This window comes from Eriocheir sinensis, chromosome 48, assembly GCF_024679095.1.
Source record: "Eriocheir sinensis breed Jianghai 21 chromosome 48, ASM2467909v1, whole genome shotgun sequence".
Taxonomy (NCBI): Eukaryota; Metazoa; Arthropoda; class Malacostraca; order Decapoda; family Varunidae; genus Eriocheir; species Eriocheir sinensis.
In genome coordinates this window covers 4,318,818-4,339,867 of record NC_066556.1, presented here as the reverse complement: position 1 = coordinate 4,339,867, position 21,050 = coordinate 4,318,818, and the positions used below count along the sequence as shown (strand labels likewise).

General features: G+C 42.5%; 1 protein-coding gene and 1 long non-coding RNA gene across 6 annotated transcripts in view; both read right to left on the bottom strand.

The window, feature by feature from the left end:
* Positions 1 to 932: 932 nt before the first annotated feature.
* The window catches only part of LOC126981474 (supervillin-like), a 229,315-nt gene continuing 209,197 nt past the window's right edge, over positions 933 to 21,050 (bottom strand). For all 5 annotated transcript variants that reach the window (XM_050832547.1, XM_050832551.1, XM_050832550.1 and 2 more), the window contains 16 exons: positions 12,589 to 12,685; positions 11,774 to 12,161; positions 11,442 to 11,604; positions 10,672 to 10,829; positions 10,118 to 10,356; positions 9,731 to 9,899; positions 9,241 to 9,413; positions 8,669 to 8,849; positions 8,391 to 8,503; positions 8,093 to 8,245; positions 6,836 to 7,000; positions 6,166 to 6,576; positions 5,491 to 5,812; positions 4,950 to 5,161; positions 4,450 to 4,572; positions 933 to 3,383 (listed from right to left, as the gene is read on the bottom strand). In XM_050832547.1, coding sequence (XP_050688504.1) covers positions 3,138 to 3,383; positions 4,450 to 4,572; positions 4,950 to 5,161; positions 5,491 to 5,812; positions 6,166 to 6,576; positions 6,836 to 7,000; positions 8,093 to 8,245; positions 8,391 to 8,503; positions 8,669 to 8,849; positions 9,241 to 9,413; positions 9,731 to 9,899; positions 10,118 to 10,356; positions 10,672 to 10,829; positions 11,442 to 11,604; positions 11,774 to 12,161; positions 12,589 to 12,685 — 3,313 coding nt within the window. In that variant the 3' untranslated portion in view covers positions 933 to 3,137. The remainder of the gene's footprint in view (positions 3,384 to 4,449; positions 4,573 to 4,949; positions 5,162 to 5,490; positions 5,813 to 6,165; positions 6,577 to 6,835; positions 7,001 to 8,092; positions 8,246 to 8,390; positions 8,504 to 8,668; positions 8,850 to 9,240; positions 9,414 to 9,730; positions 9,900 to 10,117; positions 10,357 to 10,671; positions 10,830 to 11,441; positions 11,605 to 11,773; positions 12,162 to 12,588; positions 12,686 to 21,050) is intronic.
* On the bottom strand, positions 17,916 to 19,366 carry LOC126981476 (uncharacterized). Its single transcript, XR_007733953.1, has 2 exons — positions 18,581 to 19,366; positions 17,916 to 18,458 (listed from the first exon to the last, which is right to left on the bottom strand). It is a non-coding gene; the product is annotated as an uncharacterized LOC126981476 (long non-coding RNA).

Below are 21,050 nucleotides of genomic sequence, written 5' to 3'. Positions count from 1 at the left end.
TGTTGATAGATATGGCGACCCTCTTTTGTTTCTCTTCCTCTCTTCCTCTAGCGGGTGTTTTAACTTTGGTCGGTATAATAAGACACTTTCGCTTCTAACATCAGCTATTTCTAAAGGTCAAAGAGGGGGTCAGTTGGGTTCTAAAGAGCATTTTTACAGGTTCATGGTACAGAAGAAGGGGGAAACTACCACCAGGGTCATAAAACTACTCCTGGATATGCCCACAACTCCTACGAAGGCCTTGTCAAATAGGTGTTCTTTGGGACGGAATGTCTTAATACGACCCTTTGACGGAACACTGAACACGATTAATCAGAACTACCGGTCAAATCTTTCTCTCCTTGCGCTGTTGGATATACTTAATTGCCGATCGCTAAAGGGCCAAATAGCCTACGTGAAGTGCTGTGTGGCCGTTCACTTATTTTGCTCCTAAATTGCCGTAGTTAATGATTTGTGGCCCATAAAAGGTTGAAACACGTCAATTGGTGTGTGGTAGTTCACTTGTTTAGTCCTTATATTGCCATAATTAAATATTCGTGTAGGAATCTTGTGTTCGGCACGATTTTATCTGTTTAAAGTTTAAGGGGAAGGCTTTGAAATGTATGTTATTTTTGGGGGTTACAGCAGCAACAACGATAACTACAACTACTATTACTACTATTGCTACTACTACTACTACCACTAGCTTCTACTACTACTACTTCTACTACTACTACTGTTACTAATACTACTGCTACTGCTACTACCACTACCAAATAACTATTAGTACTACTATCTCCAACAATATGATCAACAACTTTTTCTACTACTACCACTACTACTACTACTACTACTACTACTACTACTACTACTACTTTTTTGAGGGGAACTTCAAATCATTCTCCAACTTAACATAATAATTATCGTGGTTGATGTGGCACAAAAAAAAGATATGGAAATACACATATATTTAGCATAAATTACATCAACTTGTTATGTACAATTTAAAAGTGGTAGAATTTAAGAAAAAAAAAAAAAAGCAAATTAATTACATAAAAAAAAGTATGATAAAATACATGAGAATATCTACTGAGCAGATGCATTTGGCAACTCATATGCTGTTGGGCACTTTTTTTTTCTTTCTTTCGTTTATCAATCCTGAATAATGGAGTTTCTGGATGACTGGAGGTCGTAACACATGAGGATGGGTGACTCAGGGAAAGATTTGGACCCTCTTATTTTATAGTTACTCTTAGGGCCAGTTCCACAATCCACCACAGTGACACCGCAGCGCCCAATCCAAACTGTATTCTTCACAATGATCCGCTATTTCCACTCACCACCGGATACTGACGAGACTCCCTGTGTGGTTTTCAATAGCTTTCTTTTTATATCAACACCAAACTCTACACAAGGAATTTTTTTCCATAGTGGTTCATTATTTCCAATCAATACCAGATGCTAAAGAGATTTTCTGGGTGTTTTTCTACAATTTCCTTCTTTTTATATCAACGCCAAATGCTACACAAGGGATTTTTCGTGGTATTGTGTGTTTGGTTGGGGAGCTGACGAACTTGCTGTATTGGACTGTAAAACTGGCCCTTAGTTATCCAAAAATACTGAAGCTCTCCCTCGTAGGCCCAGAACACTTGTCATCTCTGGGCCTCGTGAGCTCAGGTGACCAGGGAGGAGAATCGCTCGTAAGTTATGGTGACGTTCAACAGCCAAAACAACGTCCTCTTTATATAAATACATTTCACTATACATGAGAATAAAAACTAGCGTAATTCAAGTTTACAAGGCTATTTTCAGTAACTTAAAATGTAACTCTCTTAGGCTTGCAAAACAAACATTTCATTACTTGGTTTCATTAGGCGTAAGTATCACAAAACCAAGCCGATTTCCACACATGAGAATCACTAACCTAGCAGTAAACAGAAGGGTGGGTGGGTGGGTGGTGCCCCTAGCCAGAAAGTCGATACAATAGCTGGCACCACGTCAGGGTAGCAGTCTGTACAATTCACAGGGTAAGTAGCAAAATTACAAAAGAGGTTCTTCGTATTTACATGATAATGACCCGCCTGTAGGAGTAACAAAGGCGGCTTTCATTAGGTCAGTAGTAGAGAGGCTACAAATGCCTAGGGTATGTACAAGCTATCCAGAAAGGCTGAAGGATGGGACAGTGTGGCACCAAGTCTTCTGATGCTGAACTCAACACTTCAAAGTTTAAGCTCTGTGCTGTCCTGCTCAGCCTATATGTTACTACAGGTCAAGCAGGCCCGGTAATACTCTTACTGGTGATGATATCTGCAGAGGATGCCAGTAAGGTTGTGGAGTTTCTAAGGTCAGACCCCCTGACTACACACGTTTAAGGTCATGAATGGGACTAGACTGACGACAATCCGACCACACGGAAGTGGTCAACATGGAACTCACACGGAGAACCAAGGTACAAGCAAGGCACAGGCATCACCTCAAAGAAGCGTCAAGGAGTGGGATGGTACCTTGAAGGACTACCACAGCAAGTTACATAGTTACTCTGTCCTTGGTAAGGCTGCCTTGGCTTGGCTCAGGCCACAAGGGAAGTTGCCTGGGCATAGCTGGATGGTGTCCAAACTCATCAAACACTTCTTTACTGAGGTGAAACTGCAAAAAAATACTAAAATTTGGCATACAAATGCAGGCTAGCATATAGAAGGCACATAGATCAGTTGCCATTAGTAAAAAGGAGAGACAGGGAGCAGGAGGTGGGGCACACGGCCCTCCCCTGCACCCCCATCAACACTGCCTTGTAGCTACAAAAGCCTTGTGCACAAAAATACAAATCCTATTTATTCACAATGCAATGTTTCCAGTTCAAGGGAAGCTTACTGTTAAATTTACCAGTGAAATGGAAGAACCGTAAAATGTGTAGGTGTGAAGTAGTTTCCATTAAAACCACACAGGAAATGTACACATAAATATCATGAGTTAAAGCTCAAAACCATCGTGAATCTGCCGGTCACTAAGAAGCAATTCCCAATTATAAATATATATGTTTTCATAAAAATATATCAAATAAATATTTGTGTGTTCACTGACCTTATTATCCAAAATAAGTCTGACACTGTACAGATTCATGAGTCAGTGAACACACCTGCCAATAGTGACTATAGTTACTAAAATAATTTTGCTTTCTTCTTTATTTCGGTCTGTTTCCAGGCTTGTAGGCTATAAAAGTCGTCCCGACTCATTCCCAGCGCCTCGGTGAACTCCTCCGGGCTGAGGTACACCTCCAGGTGCAGCGGGTCTGCTCCGTCAGGCAGCGGCTTGGCCGTCAGCTCGGCCAGGGAGTACTGCGTGCGGGAGAGCTGGGCCAGGATGGTGGCCACCAGGTGCTGGCCACCAGGCTTCCAACGGCCCTCCTGGGGAAGGAAGGTGTTGAAATTATCAAAAATGGATCAGCAATTTATAAAGGGCTACATTGGTCTAGTGATTAACATGCCTAGCTACAAATCCCTGGGTCTGGGCTCAATGCCAGCCTGTGCAGCCAGCATGCAGCCCACCCAGCTGTTCATCCTCCCTTTCTGGCTGGCTGATAAATGGGTCTCTGAGGAAACCTGGGAAGGTAAACTGTGGTAACCAGGATCCCACACTATACACTATATTCCATCCATTTTATGAAGGCCCTTTGGGTGTGGCTCCCTCTGAACTGGCTGCTAGCAGAAATGCCAAACAAGAGACGGCCTCATAGGACGTGAAAGGTTCTAGAGATAACTACTTGCTGCTCTATATGTACAAAAAACATGAATCAAGAAAATAGGTAACCAAATCCTCCTAAAATACATCACTAATTCTGATAAGCAATGGCATAATTTGGTGGCAGTGATGATGTCCTCTTGATCATTTCTCAGGTCTGGGCAGCAGTAAAGCACAATTTGCTTTTTTCTGTTGAATTTTTTCTCCTTCATTACTCGCAGCACAGCCTCTGTCTGGCAGAGATTATTTAGGCTCTCCACCTTGTTTATCCAAGAAACAGGGGCAAGTGATTATATAAAATGATGCTGACAAATCTTTTGTTGGCCATTTATGTTTCTTGAAGTAACTCTTTGCTGGTACAGGATGTCAAGTTGAGCTGCAGGTTCCTTCCTTCCTTCAGGAGTTTGTGTGATGATACTGGTGGCGGTGCGTGTCCTGGGCAGCAGTAAGAGTATCCTTACAGGAGAGCAGCAACACAACTTCTACTCCCCCATACGGATTCTCTCACCACAGCCAGGCATGGACTGATGTGGCGCTCCTCTTCACTGGATGTCTTCTCGGCTCAAAACTGTACAAGGTTGTCTTCTTGAGGAGAGCAAATCCTTCATGACAACTCTCACTGAATGAACAACTGAACACGAGTGATAAATCTTACCTCTTCCCTATGACTGATGAGAGCAAGAAGGATCTCACTGCATATTCTTAAGCTAAAATAAGTGACAAATAACATACCTTCTCTTGGATGGCAGTGACTTCAGGTCTGGGCGTCCAAACTGGGAAGACATTTGTGAACTCTGCAGGTTCCATGCCGGCCACGACCAACTGTGGCTCCACGACTGACACCTCCACCTCAGTCTGAAGACAATGGCAGGATTAGGACTAATGACAGAGTCTCATCATGTTTGTTAATCAAGTATGGACACTGGCTTTGAGTTCTTCCTAGGCATGGTAATGGTGATGGTTTAGCTTAACCCCTTGACTGTGGATTTCCTACAAGAAGACATCACCAAGCTACAGGAATGGAGCAAAAAGTGGCTGCTACAAATCAATAAAGAAAAATATAAAGCCATGCACCTTGGGAGGGGATATCCAGCATACCAATACCACATGGGAAACACTCAACTATCCACCACTGAGGCAGAGAAAGACCTGGGACTATATGTTACCAGGCTACCAGTAAAAGCCAAATCGGTGCCAATCGCAGTGGACGGGTTAAAAAGTTTGTCATTTACCTTTTTGTAGCTTTTTGCTGCCAGAGACTTGGCTTGAGCCTTTGCCTTCAGCTGGCAGTAGTTGAGTGCTGTTTGCAGTGCAGCGCGCCGGGCAAAGTTGAACCTTAGAACAGCAGAGCCGGTGGCACTGAACTCATCACCCTCAGATGACTCATCCGGCCACCAGCCCTGCCACACCCACACTCGGTGCCCGCTGTCCACCATGAACAACGCTGGAAGGGGAACACTTTCATCAGCATCCTTACGTATGGTCTGGCGAAACTCTGCTTGCACATATACAACTTTTCAGCGAGAATTTGTTTTTTATAGTAAAGGAGACGGACTAAACCCTATATAAAAGAAGGAAATATGTTATAAGCTTCTCCTATAAAGAAAACAGGATATATCAAAATGTATACTACATATGTAAAATTTAACTTGCTAGACTATACTGTTCAATGTGGTCAATAAGTGATATGTGGAGATACTTTCTGAGGCTTCCCGTGCATAAGAGTACAATACAATAAAATAACAATATCAATACAATAGCACTGGAGCCCACCTGGTTGCTGGGCCGAGTAGAGGTCCGACTGCACCACAGGCAGAGGGTTGGGTGTGGAGGTTGCCCTGTAGGAGCACACAATCTCTGAGGCTTGGAAGGAGTCGTGTTTTGCCTCCAGATGCCAGACTCGCGGCGTCCAATCATAGGAGTGTTCATCGTCAAGCAGCGAGTAGTGTTTGTTCTTCGAGCCTCCAAAGCCTTCCCAAAAGTCTCTGGACTCGGCGCCCTCATACTGCTTCTTGATCTTCTTGGTGGTGGTGCTTCTCCATCCCATGTCAGAGTCTGAGGTCTCCAAGAGCTTCTGGGCCGTGGTGGTTGCAACCTGCACAAGAAACAACTCATGATTAACTCCATGACTGCAGATTTTCTACAAGAAGACATCACCAAGCTACAGGAATGAAACAAAAAGTGGCTGCTACAATTCAATGAAGAAAAATGTAAAGTCATACACCTCAGGAGGAGATATCCAACATAACACTCCACTATCCACTGCAGAGGCAGAGAAAGACCTGGGAGTATATGTTACCATGCTACCAGTGAAAGACAAATCTGTGCCAATCGCAGCGGGCGGGTTAACACTAGATTCAATGACAAAGGAAATGATAAAACAAAAAACACAAAATAAAGCAGGATAATCATTTGTGCTCGGACATAAAGGTACTTCAATGTGATTACCTCTCTGGTTCCCTTGAGGGCCTTCGCGCCAAGCCAGAGGTGGATGACGCCTGTGTTCAAGCTGACCAGCACAAGGCACCCTCGGGACCTGAGGTGACTGGAGTCCACATCCACCTCCACCAGGTGCCCCTCGTTTTCCAGCTCTCCTCGCACAATAAACAGTTTCCAGTCTTTCTGTGGGTGTTCGTCATCCTGCCGGCCTCTGTGTATGACAAGTCCGCCCTTAAACAGGTTGAGGAAGGCTGGAGGCTCCGACCCCATGGAGACCCTCACGTGGGGCCCTCGCTCCTCGTCCAGCTCCACCGTCATCAGGGCGGACACACCTTTGTCTGAGACGGAGCTGTCAGAGCCCTGCCAGAAGAAGTACGCCACCCGGGTTCTGCCAGTAACGTTGTGTTTGGATGGCTCTCCCTGGGGGAAAAAAATTATAAAAAGATAAATGTAAATTATTGGTTAGTACTGAAAGAATAGTAAACTGTTGACTTTATAAGGCATGATATATATTCATTTCTATTAGTAATTCAAATGCAATTCAATACACTTCAAATCACAGATCTTCATTTATATTACTAGTTTAACACATCAATTAACTTGAACATTAAAATACAACTCAGAATAAGCCTCGTAAAAAATCTTTCTATGGTGGATTTGGTGATGTAAGGCTACTCACTTTGAGAGTCCTGCCAGTGGCCGTCACAAGGTAGTACCAGCGGACAACATAGGTGTCCCCGGTGTACAGGTGGGTGCGGGAAGCCTCGCTCATCAGCACTTTCCCGTACTCTGACACATGCCACACTTTGAAGTCGTTCGTGGAAATGGTCAACAGGCGTCGCTCCTGAGCCCGTGAACATCAAAGAGATTGCCGCGTCCACCAAGCGAGTTAATGCGCCATCCATTAGAGGTGATTGGCAAGGGTGGCACCAGGTTTTGAAGGCAGCACGAATATGACAGGAGGAGGGGTGTTGCCGGTGCAGCGAGCAGTGTTACCAGCAGCACAGGTGAGGTGGGCCGGTGAGTGGGGGAGGAAGGGGAGTAAAGGGTGGTTAGCGGGGGGGCCGGGGACGAGGGGCAAACACTCAAGGTCACTTGGTGTAGTTCAATGGAAAACTTATTGAATGGACTACTACAGAAATTGTAAATCAATTAGTAAGAAAAATTAAAATATAATATAAACTAAACTTAAGTGAAAATATATCATAAAAATACTGTGTTAGATGCATATGAAAAGAAAATTAGGCACTTGAATAAGCAAAACAATACAGAAACAGAAGAAAACTAATAAAAAAAGTGTAAAACATCATGCCCTGACCAGTGGAAATAATAAACTAAAGTGGAAAAGAAAGGAATGACTAGTGCAGTGAAGGGTTGAAATGAAGTGTGTTGATCTACAAGGCACCAAAGCACAGGTAACCAGGTTCAGGGATGGAAGAAAGGACCAGAAAGGATATGCACGTCACATGGCAACTCCTCGCAAGACCAGGTCAGGCTGGCGAAGGTCCTGGGGAGTCACCACTGTGGCTACAACTGGACTGGTAGAGTCCTGTTACCAGCAGCAAGCTACATCAAGTAGATAGTTGAAGATGGCGCTAGTCTGAGGAGCTTCACAGGATGTGCGGTGGTAGAGAAGATGCCTCTTGCTATCTACAGGTGATGGCCACTGGCTAGCAGTAGCTGATTTAAGAGCACTGAACCAACCACTGCTCAACAGTGGATGCCAGTCAAAACTAAAGTCAACAAGGCACAGGAAACTTTTCAGTTCTCACAATGAAATTTTCAGTAGCACAGGTCTACACTATAAGATCACTGATACAGTCAGTATAGCGATGTGTAGAGGATACAGAGAAGAGCATCAAGGAAACAAAGCAGTGTGGCACATGCCAGTCTGAGTCATGAGCCGCCACCACCACCACCACCACCACTAGCACACCTCTTCGTCATAGTACTCCACGCCGCGGCCCAGGTGGGACATTTCCAGGACCAAGTCAGGCTCTTGCGGCAGTTCCTCCAGCATCATCTTGGCGTCGCAGGGCTGGAGCTCACACACCGGGGCCACGTAGCGGTCAAGCTCTTTCTTCACCTCCTGGGAGAAGAAGTCACCAATTAAGAATTCACACTTGGTGATTTGCTGTGATGCCAGGACATGTGAATATAAGTTTTACGTAAAATGAAACAAAATGATATTCAATAAATTCTGTGCACTGAATCTGATATATTTTGAGACATACCTTGATCCTAGATTGCTGGGCAAGGTCGGGCCAATCAATGAACTTCTCCTTGAAGAGGATGGTTTCCACATTTTCTGTGAGTTTGGCACACAGTCCCCACTCTGGGCGAGTACCTGTTATTTGGGGTAGAGAAAGGTGAATTACTGACAAGGAATAAAATAAATTTTCATTTTAATATTTAAAAAAAAAATTGGTCACAATTTTTCAAGTATATTCCATACATCCATGTAGTGGAATGGTTTGCATCTCCTGGAGTGGTTGAAGAAGACACTACTGACCTTTCAGTTTTGCCTTAGCCACTGGTGTCATGGGCATGATGGGGTTGATGTCACACTCTGAGTAGTCGTACTCCTCCTCCCAGAGCTCCCGGCCCAGCGCCACGCCCTGCCGCCGCTCGTCCCCGCAGGCTCGCTTGCCCGCCCAGATGTAAAGTTCAGAGCCAAAGTCCAGCACCAAGACCTGCGGCAAGGGGAGAGAGATCCATGAAGACTGCTGTTAGCTGATCTCTGGCATAGACTGATCAACAAAGCCACAAATTAATCTAACACCCCTGGAATGATCATTAAAGCCAACAACATGTGGTTAGCTAAAGTACCTATGAGGGTCTTGCTGTCCGATGAGATTTTTAATTTGACATGCAATATATTTCAGCAGAGAGTTATGAAAGACAATAAAACAAAGGCAACCATATTAGGAACATTCAAAATATACACATACTGTGGCTGGTGTGATGGTCAGATTGCCTTATTTTTTGTACATGCTTATACTGTTTTGATATGCAAGTTTTCCAAGCTGCAAGGAATGATGAACTACGGCAACACAGGGAACACAAACATAGAATAAAGCCAACCTTATCAGATGAGAGGATTTCTATTTTGGGCATCTGTCCCCAGGAGTCCGGCAGAGGCACAAGTGAGTCTTCCTGAACCTCGTACACTTTGTTGGCCGCCACCAGCGCCGCCTCCACGTACTCGTCCTCCTCAGGGAGACCTGCTGGCTCCGCCTCGCTCCACTCGTCACCGCCTGAACATAAAGATAGTAAGAAATAGTATGACGTTTCTAGATATTAATTTCTTCACTGGTACTTAACTAATAGTTATCACTATTACAATAACCTGACAATTTTTTTAATGTAAATGATTGCAAAAAAATGCAGTGTAAATTTATCCTATGAATTTCAACATTTCAAATAGTATTTCCATGTAACTTGTAAGATTTGACACACAAAATGAGGGTTTATGTAGAATTTGACTGCTGTCTCTTCTTTCTTATAAGTAAAGGATTCATCAACTGATTTGCCAAAAAATCAAAGAGATCTAAAATAATATTTAGTATCTCACCAAGAAGTTGCCAGAACTTTGCCTTCCGTGCACTTGGGGACTGTTCATCAACTTCCACAACCCTGGTCGCGGCGACGCCCATGTCCTTCTTCTGCAGGATGTACTGGGCGATCTCAGCAGCCTTTGCCCTCTCTATCACATTGGCAAACTCTCCTTTGTAGTGGAAGATCTGAAATATAGTTATGTATTGAGCATTAACACAAGAAAGGTAGTAATATTGAAACTTACTACTTTCAGGCATGTATTTATAATGTGCATCATAGAATTTACATCTGCACCGTCCTAATAAATTCAAAAGCAAAGAGAGATGGTATGTTTTAATATGTATGTGAAATTAATTAGGCCTCGCTGTTTGGTTTACCACATAAGAGTTTGTCGGTCACTCACGTCTGACGGTGTGATGAGGACAAAATCATCGCCTGTGTTGATGTTGGCGGCCAGCGGCTCCACCAGGCGGGTCTGGGCGTGGCGGCGGCCCTTGACGTGGAGCAGCATGAGGGATGTGTAAGGCGGCATCTCTCGCACCACTGGGTTGTTCTCCACCTTCTTCAGGGCAACAGCTGAGAAGTTTTCCCTGGACGCCAACCCAGCCAACGCCTCAACGGCCAGAGAGGAGTTCTTAGACACTAAAAAATAAGGTGAACCATTAACCCCTTGACTGTGGATTTCCTACAAGAGGACATCACCAAGCTACAGGAATGGAACAAAAAGTGGCTGCTACAATGCAATGAAGAAAAATGGAAAGTCATGAACCTTGGGAGGGGATATCCAGCATACCAATACCACATGGGAAACACTCCACTATCCACCACAGAGGCAGAGAAAGGCCTGGGACTATGTATTACCAGGCTACCAGTGAAAGCCAAATCCATGCCAATCTCAGCGGACGGGTTAATATATCTCCTAAAACTGCAAAGAGAAGAGTTAATGGCTATACTTACATTCCTCCACCTTCATCCTGCGCAGCTCCTTCTCCCCCGTGCCCATCTTGACCTCCATGTACTCGGACTTGATGTCTTCCCTCGCCGCCAAGGCCTTGAGTGGGTTGCGGGAGGCCACCTGGCGGCGGGCAACACGCACACTCCTCCTCTTCACCACGCTGGGAGGGAAGGGATGCATTGGGTATGGTGTGAACCGGTAATCATGTTTGGGTATGTATCAAGATAAGTAGTTACCTGAATTGTCAAACTTTTGTGCATAATGGTGCTGAAGGAAAACTTTTCAAAGGTGTTTTCTGACTTTTAACCGTGAACACAACTCAACATATTATGACAATGATTATCTTCAGGTGCAGTTACATTGTACTAATTTACAAGAATAGTGATAATTTCTAAAGCATTTCATTCACTTACAAGTCATCATCATCCATTTGTTTGCTAAGACATGCAAATGCAAGAAAATTGGTAAATATATTCATGTGTTAGTATTTTTTCTACATAACAAAAATCAGTGCATCAAATAGAACAATAAAAGTGGATATAGTTTTCATATACCACTGAGATTTTTGTGCTAATCTGCAAAAGTGCACGAGTGATCAAGGTTACAAATGTCATGTTAATATAAATAAAAACAATAATGGCAGAAGATTCCATAAAGGTCGGCACTGGGCATGTGGTGAGTGACATGCGTGTAAGCTTTTTAACTTCCCAAAACCATACAAGTGAGGCTGTTTAGGTTTCATGGCAAGGCAGCGATGGTAACCACGACTCACAGTTGGGAAGCTGTGACTGATATGTGGTCGAAGTCCGCCTCGTTGATCTCCGGCGTGTCATCTGAGGCGAGTGACGGACTGTCAGGAACTTTGCTGAAGAAGGCATTGAAGGAATCGTCATCAACCTGAGGCACGGACACACTGTTGCCTTCCTGGACCTCAGCTGGGAAGGAGAAACACAATTAATTTTCATCAGTGATTCTTGACACACCTACTCATAATTTCCAAAGCTATTTCCTCCATAGCTGTGTTGACTTAGAAAACATAAACCTACATAAAATAGCAGCATGTTACAGATTTTTTTCAAACAGAACTTGTGTCTCAATGCCCACCTTTCTTTTCACCGTCCTGTGGGGTGGAAATACTGCGCCTGAAGGCCTTCCTCGGGCTGGATGGACTAGACTTGTTCACGAGGGAGGGAATATTTCCTCCAGTCTTACTCTTGAAGACTTTCTGGCATGGAGACCTCTTTTTGCGCTCGGCGAGAGGGCTTCCCGTGGGGGTGTGTAACTGCTCTGTGCTCAGCGCGATGACGGGGCTCATCCCCCCACTGACGATGGATGGCACGGAGGAGGTGGACGAGGAGGCCATCTTGTGAGCCACTGTGAACTTGGTGGCATCCGACTGGGTGACGCGGCCCCGCCATTGCTGGGAAGACGTCTCCAGGGCCGACACTCTGTCCATGAGGCTGACCGGCCGCTCCCGATGGCCTCCCACGGGCTGTGGTTGAGGAGGAAGAGATGATTTAGTGATGGCTAAGAAATGTGAAGATGTGGTTGTGTTGATATAAATGAAGTTATGTGGTTAAGATGTGTAGAGAAGTGGCTGTGTCAACATACGTGAAGCATGGTTCAGTTTCATTAGTTAATGTTTAAGTGAGGAAAACGTTCATAGATAAATATTAACATGGATAGGAAGTCTTGATGGGAACTGAGTGTATATATTCGGTGTTCTGATATGAAAAAGAACGCTATTAGAAACGAAAAAAAATAATAAGAAAAGATGTGTGAAAAGAAAAAAATATGAACTGATGTATGAAAATTCTCCTACAAACTCTGAAAGGAAATCATTAAACGTTATATCAGGGGGAGGTTGGTTAGTTTTCCCGCGCCGTAATATTTCATCGGAGAAAAATGCGATAAATTACCTTTGGCCTGAGAGTGACATTGGAGTTGAAGTCTTTGCCGTCCTTCTTGACTCTGTTCTTCCAGCCATCCTCGCCACTCCTCTGCAGCGCCGCCAACCTGCAGACAAGACCAACCATTAGTGTCCTGCGCGGCCACCATCACCACCAATATGCACCATCACCATAATCACCACTATCATCACCAACACCACCACCACCTCCTCAAAGATCATCTCTATCACCACCACCATGACTACCACCACCTCCATCACCACCACCACCACACACACACACACTAACTCATACTAACCAACACATTATATATACCACACATCACACTCACTCACTCTCACATGAATATAACCACGAGAAACTGAACTTGAAATCATAGTAAAACAACATTCCCCTAACACCACAACTAAGGGTATACTCCATTAACATAGCCTACTCTTATAACTACAGCTGTAAATTAAAAATGGAGGTTCCTGCTTCTTCTCAGGGGAAAAATATATGTAGTAGCAAATGTATAAGGTCTTGAATTACATGGACTCGTGATAAACATTCCCAACATAACTCTCATTTCCCGGAACATTCAAAGTCATACGTCGCCTCCCCATACATATATATACTTTCTCGTTTTTATCTGGCCGTGTATCTCATTTCCCATTCCCCCTCGACGGTATTTGCATGCACGTACTGAGAAAAGGTTCGCTGTGTAGTATGTATGGCCTGTTTCACAGAACGTACGGGTTAACACGACACGCGAGGTAATAATAATAACATTAATGGTGAAAAAAGGATAACAAAGGAACACTATCACGCATGAGGAAAGGGATGGGAAGGGTAGGGAAAGAAAGGGAAGGTAAGGAAGGGAAGGGAAGGGAGGAAGGGAAAAGAAAGGAAGGGATGGAAAGGAAGGGAAGAGAAGGGAAGGTAAGGGAAGGAAGGTAAGATAAGGGAGGGAAAGGAAGGGAAGAGATGGGAAGGGAAGGGAAGGAAAGGGAAGGGAATTGAAGGTTCGAAGCATGAGAACGATGGAAGGTAAGGGAAAGGAAGGGAAAGGAAGCGAAGGAAAAGAAGGGAGGAAGGAAGGGAAGGGAAGGGAAGGTTCAGAACTTCCAAACATGAGGTGTAATTCGCAAGAGCGTGAGGGGAGAGCGCCTAACATGAGCTTACAGAAAGTATGAAAAAGAGCGAAAAAAAAAAAAAAAAAATGCTGGCTGCGTGACTCAATATTTCTTGCATAAAACCATTTCCCAGAAGCCTTTCGAATCTTGTGATGTTGAGCAATACAAGTGTAGCTAGCCGATGCGTTTGATGCCAAAAAACATCTGAACCATGACTTTTTGCAGCGTTTATAACCCCTTGACTGCGGATTTCCTACAAGACGTCACCAAGCTACAGAAATGGATCAAAAAGTGGCTGTTAAAATTCAATGAAGTAAAATATAAAGTCCAGCACACCAATACCACATGGGAAACACGCCACTATCCACCACAGAGGCAGAGAAAGACCTGGGAGTATATGTTTCCAGGCTACCAGTAAAGGCTAAATCCGTGCCAATCGCAGCGGACGGGCTAATAAGCAGTATATGTAGGTAGTTAGCAGACATACGTGGTTTAGTATATATTAAACTACCTGAGCCTTGACTTAGTGGTGTTTTTAATGAATTATCAGTAGTTATTTGACATGCATGATTCAGTACATATCAAACCACCCGAATCTTTATTTTTTTGTTGATTTTACTGAATAAGAAGTATTAGGTGGGAATACGTGATTCAGTATATATTAAACCATCTGAACCTTGACTTAGTGGTGTTTTTTTAATGAATAAGCAGTAGTTAGTGGCAATACGTGACATAGAATATATAAAACCACCTTAACTTCGCTGTCCATGAATAAGTGAACACAAAAAAACCTGCATGACGAGAAACCAATAAAAAAACAGGTGAGCATCAAAGGAACAGCTTAAGAAGGGGAGGATAAGGAGCTTGAAGTCTATGAATACGACATCACACGGAAATAGAAGGCGGTTTGACGATGCGCTGTCCTCGGGAACGCCAATTAACTCAGTGTGGGTTCTCTCGTTACACCCTCCAGTTTATTCATCCTCCTCATCACACAAATGCACCTCATCAAGTGTCTGCCCCACAAGAACAAGCGAGGGAGACACAACTGGGCTCCACTGTGTACGGGATTGAGTTACACGTTAGCCTGGGTGTGTGGTGTAAACGGAACCTAACCGAATTAACACCGAGGAAGGAAAGTAATTGCAGGAAGGTTGTTTTTTTCGGCGTTGATGACATGAGGAGACAGTTGCAGAGTACGTAAAATATGTGTTGTATCTAACTTACGCTGCTTTGCCTGAAATACATTATAAATTCGACCTCACGAACAAGACACTAGATAAACTAATTACGAGTTTTTAGTCTTTTTTGTTTTAGCGTTTAAGACTTGAGGAGACAGTTGCAAAATACGTAAAGCATGTGTTTTGTACCTAACTTTGCCGCTCTGCCTGAAATACATTATAAATTCAACCTCACTAACAGGATACAAGAAAAAATAATTGCAACGAGTTTTTTCTTAGCGTTAAAGACTTGAGGAGACAGTTGCAAAATACGTAAAATGTGTAGTATGATTTACGTCGCTTTACTTGAAATATATCATAAATTCAGCATGACTGGATGAATTTAAGGAATGGTAAAAGTAAGAAAATGAGGGTGACGAGGGTAGGCCTACTTATATTTTTAAACTGAGCAAACATCATAAAAAATAAACTACTTCTTCAGATATTCAATAAGTTATTCTAAGGCGAAAAAGAGGTGAAATTAAATGGAAAAGGTGAGGTTCAGTACGATTATAAATTCATGCAATATCCACAACAGAAACCTCACTAACAGCCTTGAATGTAGTGCAGGAATAAATATCCATAACAACTTGCTGGCGGTAAAAGTGCAAAAAAATAATACTGACTTCATTATAGTTTCAAAATTGACTTACATATAAAACAGAAAACACGTACTTAGTTAAATGAAATCAAATGTATCACAAATGACAATCTCAGTCCCTCCTCAACCCTGGGGTAAAAAAAATATCAATTCTAGCTAAATACGATAGAAAAAAATAATACTGACTTCATTATAGTTTCAAAGTTGACTTACATATGAAACAGAAAACACGTACTTAGTTAAATGAAATCAAATGTATCACAAATGACAATCTCAGTATCTCCTCAACCCTGGGGTAAAAAAAAATATCAATTCTAGCTAAATACGATAGAAAAAAATAATACTGACTTCATTATAGTTTCAAAATTGACTTACATATGAAACAGAAAACACGTACTTAGTTAAATGAAATCAAATGTATCACAAATGACAATCTCAGTCCCTCCTCAACCCTGGGGTAAAAAAAATATCAACTCTAGCTAAATACGAGAGAAAAAAAAGAATAGCGTGTCCATATGTTTTCAAATTTACTATATAATATTCATCCCCCTCCCTCCCCTCCTCCCACGAGACCCCCTTATTCAATTATCTCAAACATACATTAAAAAAATCAACCACAATAGCTCACTCTACGTCGAAAAAAAAAAGAGGCAGTTCAAAATAGAAGCGGTGATGGACATTATAATTTTAAAGGTGAGTTTCATACCGTCCCAAAACACAGACCTCATTAAACGGCGTCGAATATTAGCAAAACAACCTCAGTGGCGAAAATAGAGCAGAAAAGGCCCCACCGAATATTATAATTATCATGTGGTATCCTCGTTTGAACGTTCGACTACTCAGAAATATATGTGCCCTGGTCGAAAAGTAGTAGTAGTAATAGTAATAGTAGTAGTAGTAGTAGTTGTAGTAGTAGTAGTAGTAGTAGTAGTAGTAGTAGTAGTAGTAGTAGAGGCACTAGTTGAGAAAAAGAAACTAGAATTATTTGCAAACATATTAAAGAAAAAGTTCCAAAACCTCGACTTTCTCACGGATATAACCGCAGAAACAGCACTAATAATAATAATAATAATAATAATAATAATAATAACACCACCGCCACCACCATTAGAGCACTACCAAAACAAACAAACAAACAAACATCAAAAAAGGCAAAAACAATCAATTAACCGCCGAAAACAAAACAAAAACAAAAAAGGGAAAAAAGGGAAGGAAAAAAAAAAGAAAAAAAGTGCGTCTATCACCGAGCGCTCCGGGTATAAAGAGCGAGGGTTTACGGTGAGTGGCTGGACCAACAGTGATAATCCGCAGGTGTCAGCCAGGGAACGATAGGTGAGCGCCGCTGACGAGTATTTATGATCCCGAAGTGTTACCAGCGGCGGCCACTCAAATACAGGGCTCTTTTCCATGCACTGGGTGGGTGGGTGGGTAACGGGCCTATTCTCTCTCTCTCTCTCTCTCTCTCTGATGTGTTGTATTTTTCTCATTTTCTGTTCTTATAATATTCTTCGTTTCTACCTGGATCTCTCTCTCTCTCTCTCTCTCTCTCTCTCTCTCTCTCTCTCTCTCTCTCTCTCTCTCTCTCTCTCTCTCTCTCTCTCTCTCTCTCTCTCTCTCTCTTTTATCTCTCTCTCTCTCTCTCTCTCTCTCTCTCTCTCTCTCTCTCTCTCTCTCTCTCTCTCTCACACACAATATTTTCCTAATTCTTGAAGCATATCATTACTATTTTTTTTGTTTTATCTTTTTTTCTCAGTCTGTGTCCAACTTTCCTCCACCATTTCGAGAACCTTTTTTTTTCTTTTTTTAATTCCTCGCTTGACTCCAGTGACGGTAAGCAATTTTCTGGCGCATTTCTTCAGCGCTAAATATATATTAGAAACAGCTTTAATTGGGGAAGTTTCAAAGTCTGGTTGTAACATTGGAGTTTGTTTTCATAATTTTGTGTGCTGGATGACTGAAAAATGGTTGTTAGAGAAATGGTTATAAGTGTATGTAGAGGGATAATGATAATATACAACGAGAGAGAGAGAGAGAGAGAGAGAGAGAGAGAGAGAGAGAGAGAGAGAGAGAGAGAGAGAGAGAGAGAGCGTATGGTATGAATGTGTAGAAATATACGAAGAAAACGAAAAAATGATAAATTAGAAAGGAAGATGCAGGAAAGGTCGAAGGTCCTCTCTCTCTCTCTCTCTCTCTCTCTCTCTCTCTCTCTTTTCGCACTTATGCCGCACCATTTAACAACAAAAAAGTATACATATGGATTCGTAACGTTATACTTTATTTTACTTTCGTCTTTTTTCCTTGTCTTTCCTCTCTTTTTCCTTCATCTTGCTTTTTATTTTCGTTTTTTGTTTTTGTTTTTATGTTTATACTTTCATTCCCGTTTTTTTCTCGACGTGATCGTTCTTAACTCTTACTTTCATCTCTTTACCTTTTTCTTTTCATCTTTTTTAGTTTCGTTATTTTTTCTTTTGTTTTCTTTTTACACATTCATGCCTTTTTTCCTCATTTTCAAACTCTACTTTCATCTTTCTCCCTCTCTTCATCTTCCTTTTTATTTATTTTTACCGATTAATTCATTTTCCTCAACATACGACTTTATTTTCTTTTCCTTCTCTTCATCTTTCTTTATAGTTTCGCTTTTCCTATTTTTTTTCCTATTCAACACATTAATTTATTTTTTTCTCTATAATTCTAAACCCTTACTTTTACCCTTTTCCTTCTTTCCATCTTTCTTTTTAGTTTCGTGTTTTTCCTTTTTTTTTACAATTTTCTTTCATTTCCCATAAGACAAAACTATCAAAAAATCCAAAACCTCTACTATCTTGAATTACTACAGTCCCTCCCTTCCTTACTTTCTTCCACTCACTTTTCTGTATACTTTTTCTATTTTTTTTACATGTTCGTTCCTTTCCCATAAGACAAAACAATCAGAAAATCCAAAACCTCTACTATCTTGAATTACTAAAGTCCCTCCTTTCCTTACTTTCTTCCATTCACTTTTCTGTATACTTTTTTCTTATATTCGTTCCTTTCCCATAAGACAAGACAATTAAACAATCCAAAACCTCTACTATCTTGAATTACTACAGTCCCTTCCTCCCTTCCTTTCACTCTTCTGTATACTTTTTCCAATATTCGTTCCTTTCCCATAAGACAAGACAATTAAACAATCCAAAACCTCTACTATCTTGAATTACTTCAGTCCCTTCCTCCCTTCCTTTCTTCCATTCACTCTTCTGTATACTTTTTCCATTTCCCCGCCGCGTCACGAACTCGAACATGCATTCCCTTCCACGCTGCCATTTTTCAAGCTTACCACCAGCCCGCTACCTCCCTCCCTTCCTCCACCTCTCCCACTTCCCCTACTCCACCTGCCCTCCTTTCTTCCCTCCCTTGCTCTACTTCTCTCCCTCCGTCCCTTGCTCCACCTCTCCCCCATCCCTTCCTTCCTTTGCTCCACCCCAACTTGCCCTCACGCCCTTCCTCCCTCTCTTGCTCCACCTGCTCTTCCTTCTTCCACCTCCACTTGCCCTGACGCCCTCCCTCCCTCCGTCCCTTGCGCCACCTTTTCTCTTTCAACCCTCCCTCCCTCGCTCCACCTCAACTTGCCCTAGACGCGCTCCCTCCCTCCCTTTCTCCACCCACACCTGCATCCCTCCTGGCGTCCCCCCGCGGCCCGTCAGACTCACTCAATCAGGAAGCTCAATTTGTGTCCTCGCCAAAACGGGTCTTACCGCCGCCGCCGACCCGCAGTCAAATTAAAGATAAAATACTGAATCATGCCAGAACCTCTCTTGTCATGCAGATACCGTGATTCGTAAGCTCAAAGAGAGAGAGAGGGGGGCGAGAGAGGGGAGCGTACGCAGTTTTTCTTTGGGTATTTTTTTTTCTCATGATTTGACCTTTTCCTTATCTCTTCTTTGCATTCTCTCTCTCTCTCTCTCTCTCTCTCTCTCTCTCTCTCTCTCTCTCTCTCTCTCTCTCTCTCTCTCTCTCTCTCTCTAATCCACAAACTCCAGTCTTTTCTTTTTCCTTTCCACCCGCATTTTTTTTCTTCTTATCTTCCTTAACATTCATTGTCTTCGTCCTCTTCAAACATAGACCACGAAGAAGAAGAAGAAGAAGAAGAAGAAGAAGAAGAAGAAGAGGAAGGAGGATGAGTATGAGGACGAGGTGGAGGAGAAAAAGAAGAAAAAGAAAAAGACGAAAGACAAACGAGGAGGAGGAGGAGGATGATAATAAGAAGAGAAGAAAAGACGAAAGAAAAGAAAGAAGAAAAAAATACAAGCAATTTACTTTTCTCCTTCGCATTTCTTCATCATTATCTTTATCTTTTTTTTACCTCCAAAACCGCTATTCACTTAAGGGCGTTCTTTTAAAAGGGAACGGAAAAGAAAACGGGGGAAGGGAAGGACGGGCTAGCCAAGGTCGGTCGGGGAAGGAAGGAATGAAGAAAAAGAAGACATAAGGAGGATTAAGGTTTAGTCAAGGGCGAGCTGGACCGGCTGGGGATTCGAGGGGAAGACTGAAGGATACCCAGGAGGAGGAGGAAGAGGAGGAGGAGGAGGAGATAAAGGAGAAAAAGGAGGAAGGGTGAGTCGCGTCTATGCCTGTGTATCTCGATAGCAAACCTTAAATGTGTAGCGTAAGAGAAGGGAATCGAAGAGGAGGAGGAGGAAGAGGAGAAAGAAGAGGAGGAGGAAGAGGATAATAAGGAGGGGGAAGTATAGAATAAAGATAAAAAGTAGGAAGGAGGGGAGGGAGAGAGAGAGAGAGAGAGAGAGAGAGAGAGAGAGAGAGAGAGAGAGAGAGAGAGAGAGAGAGAGAGAGAGAAGGGTCGCCTGTCCTCAATCCTTCCTACACACATACCATCGACAACCACAGTAGTAGTTCTTAATGCGTTAAGTATTAGTAGTAGTAGTAGTAGTAGTAGTAGTAGTAGTAGTAGTAAAACCCTCTAGTATTCCTTTCTTAAAAATATACTATAGAAACCGCTGAAAAAATGTTATGCTAGACATTTACTCGAATATGTATAGGAAAAAAGTGAATCAAGAAGAGGAAGAAGAAAAGAAAAAGAGAGTAATAATAATAATAAGAAAAAGGAGACCAAGAAAAGTAGAAGAAAAAAAGTTGAAGTAAAAGAAGAAGGCGAAGAAGAGGAAAGAGAAGTAGAACAAAAATTAGAAGAAGCATTTGAAGGAGTAAAAAGAAGAAAAAGAAGAAAAGGAGAAAAATACGAAGAAAATAAAGCCGTATAATCAAGGGAAAGAAAAAAAAAATAAGAAAGGAAAAAAATGATAAGAGACGGAAGTGAATTAAGACCAGGAAGAGAAAGTCGTGGTAGAGAGAGAGAGAGTTAGGAAATACTACTAGTGTGGGTTATCCTTGTGCTAGTGTTGACGAGTGTTGTTGTTGTTGTTTGTAAATGTCTTTCCGGTTTCGAGAGACACACACACACACACACACACACACACACACACACACACACACACACACACACACACACACACACACACACACACACACACACACACA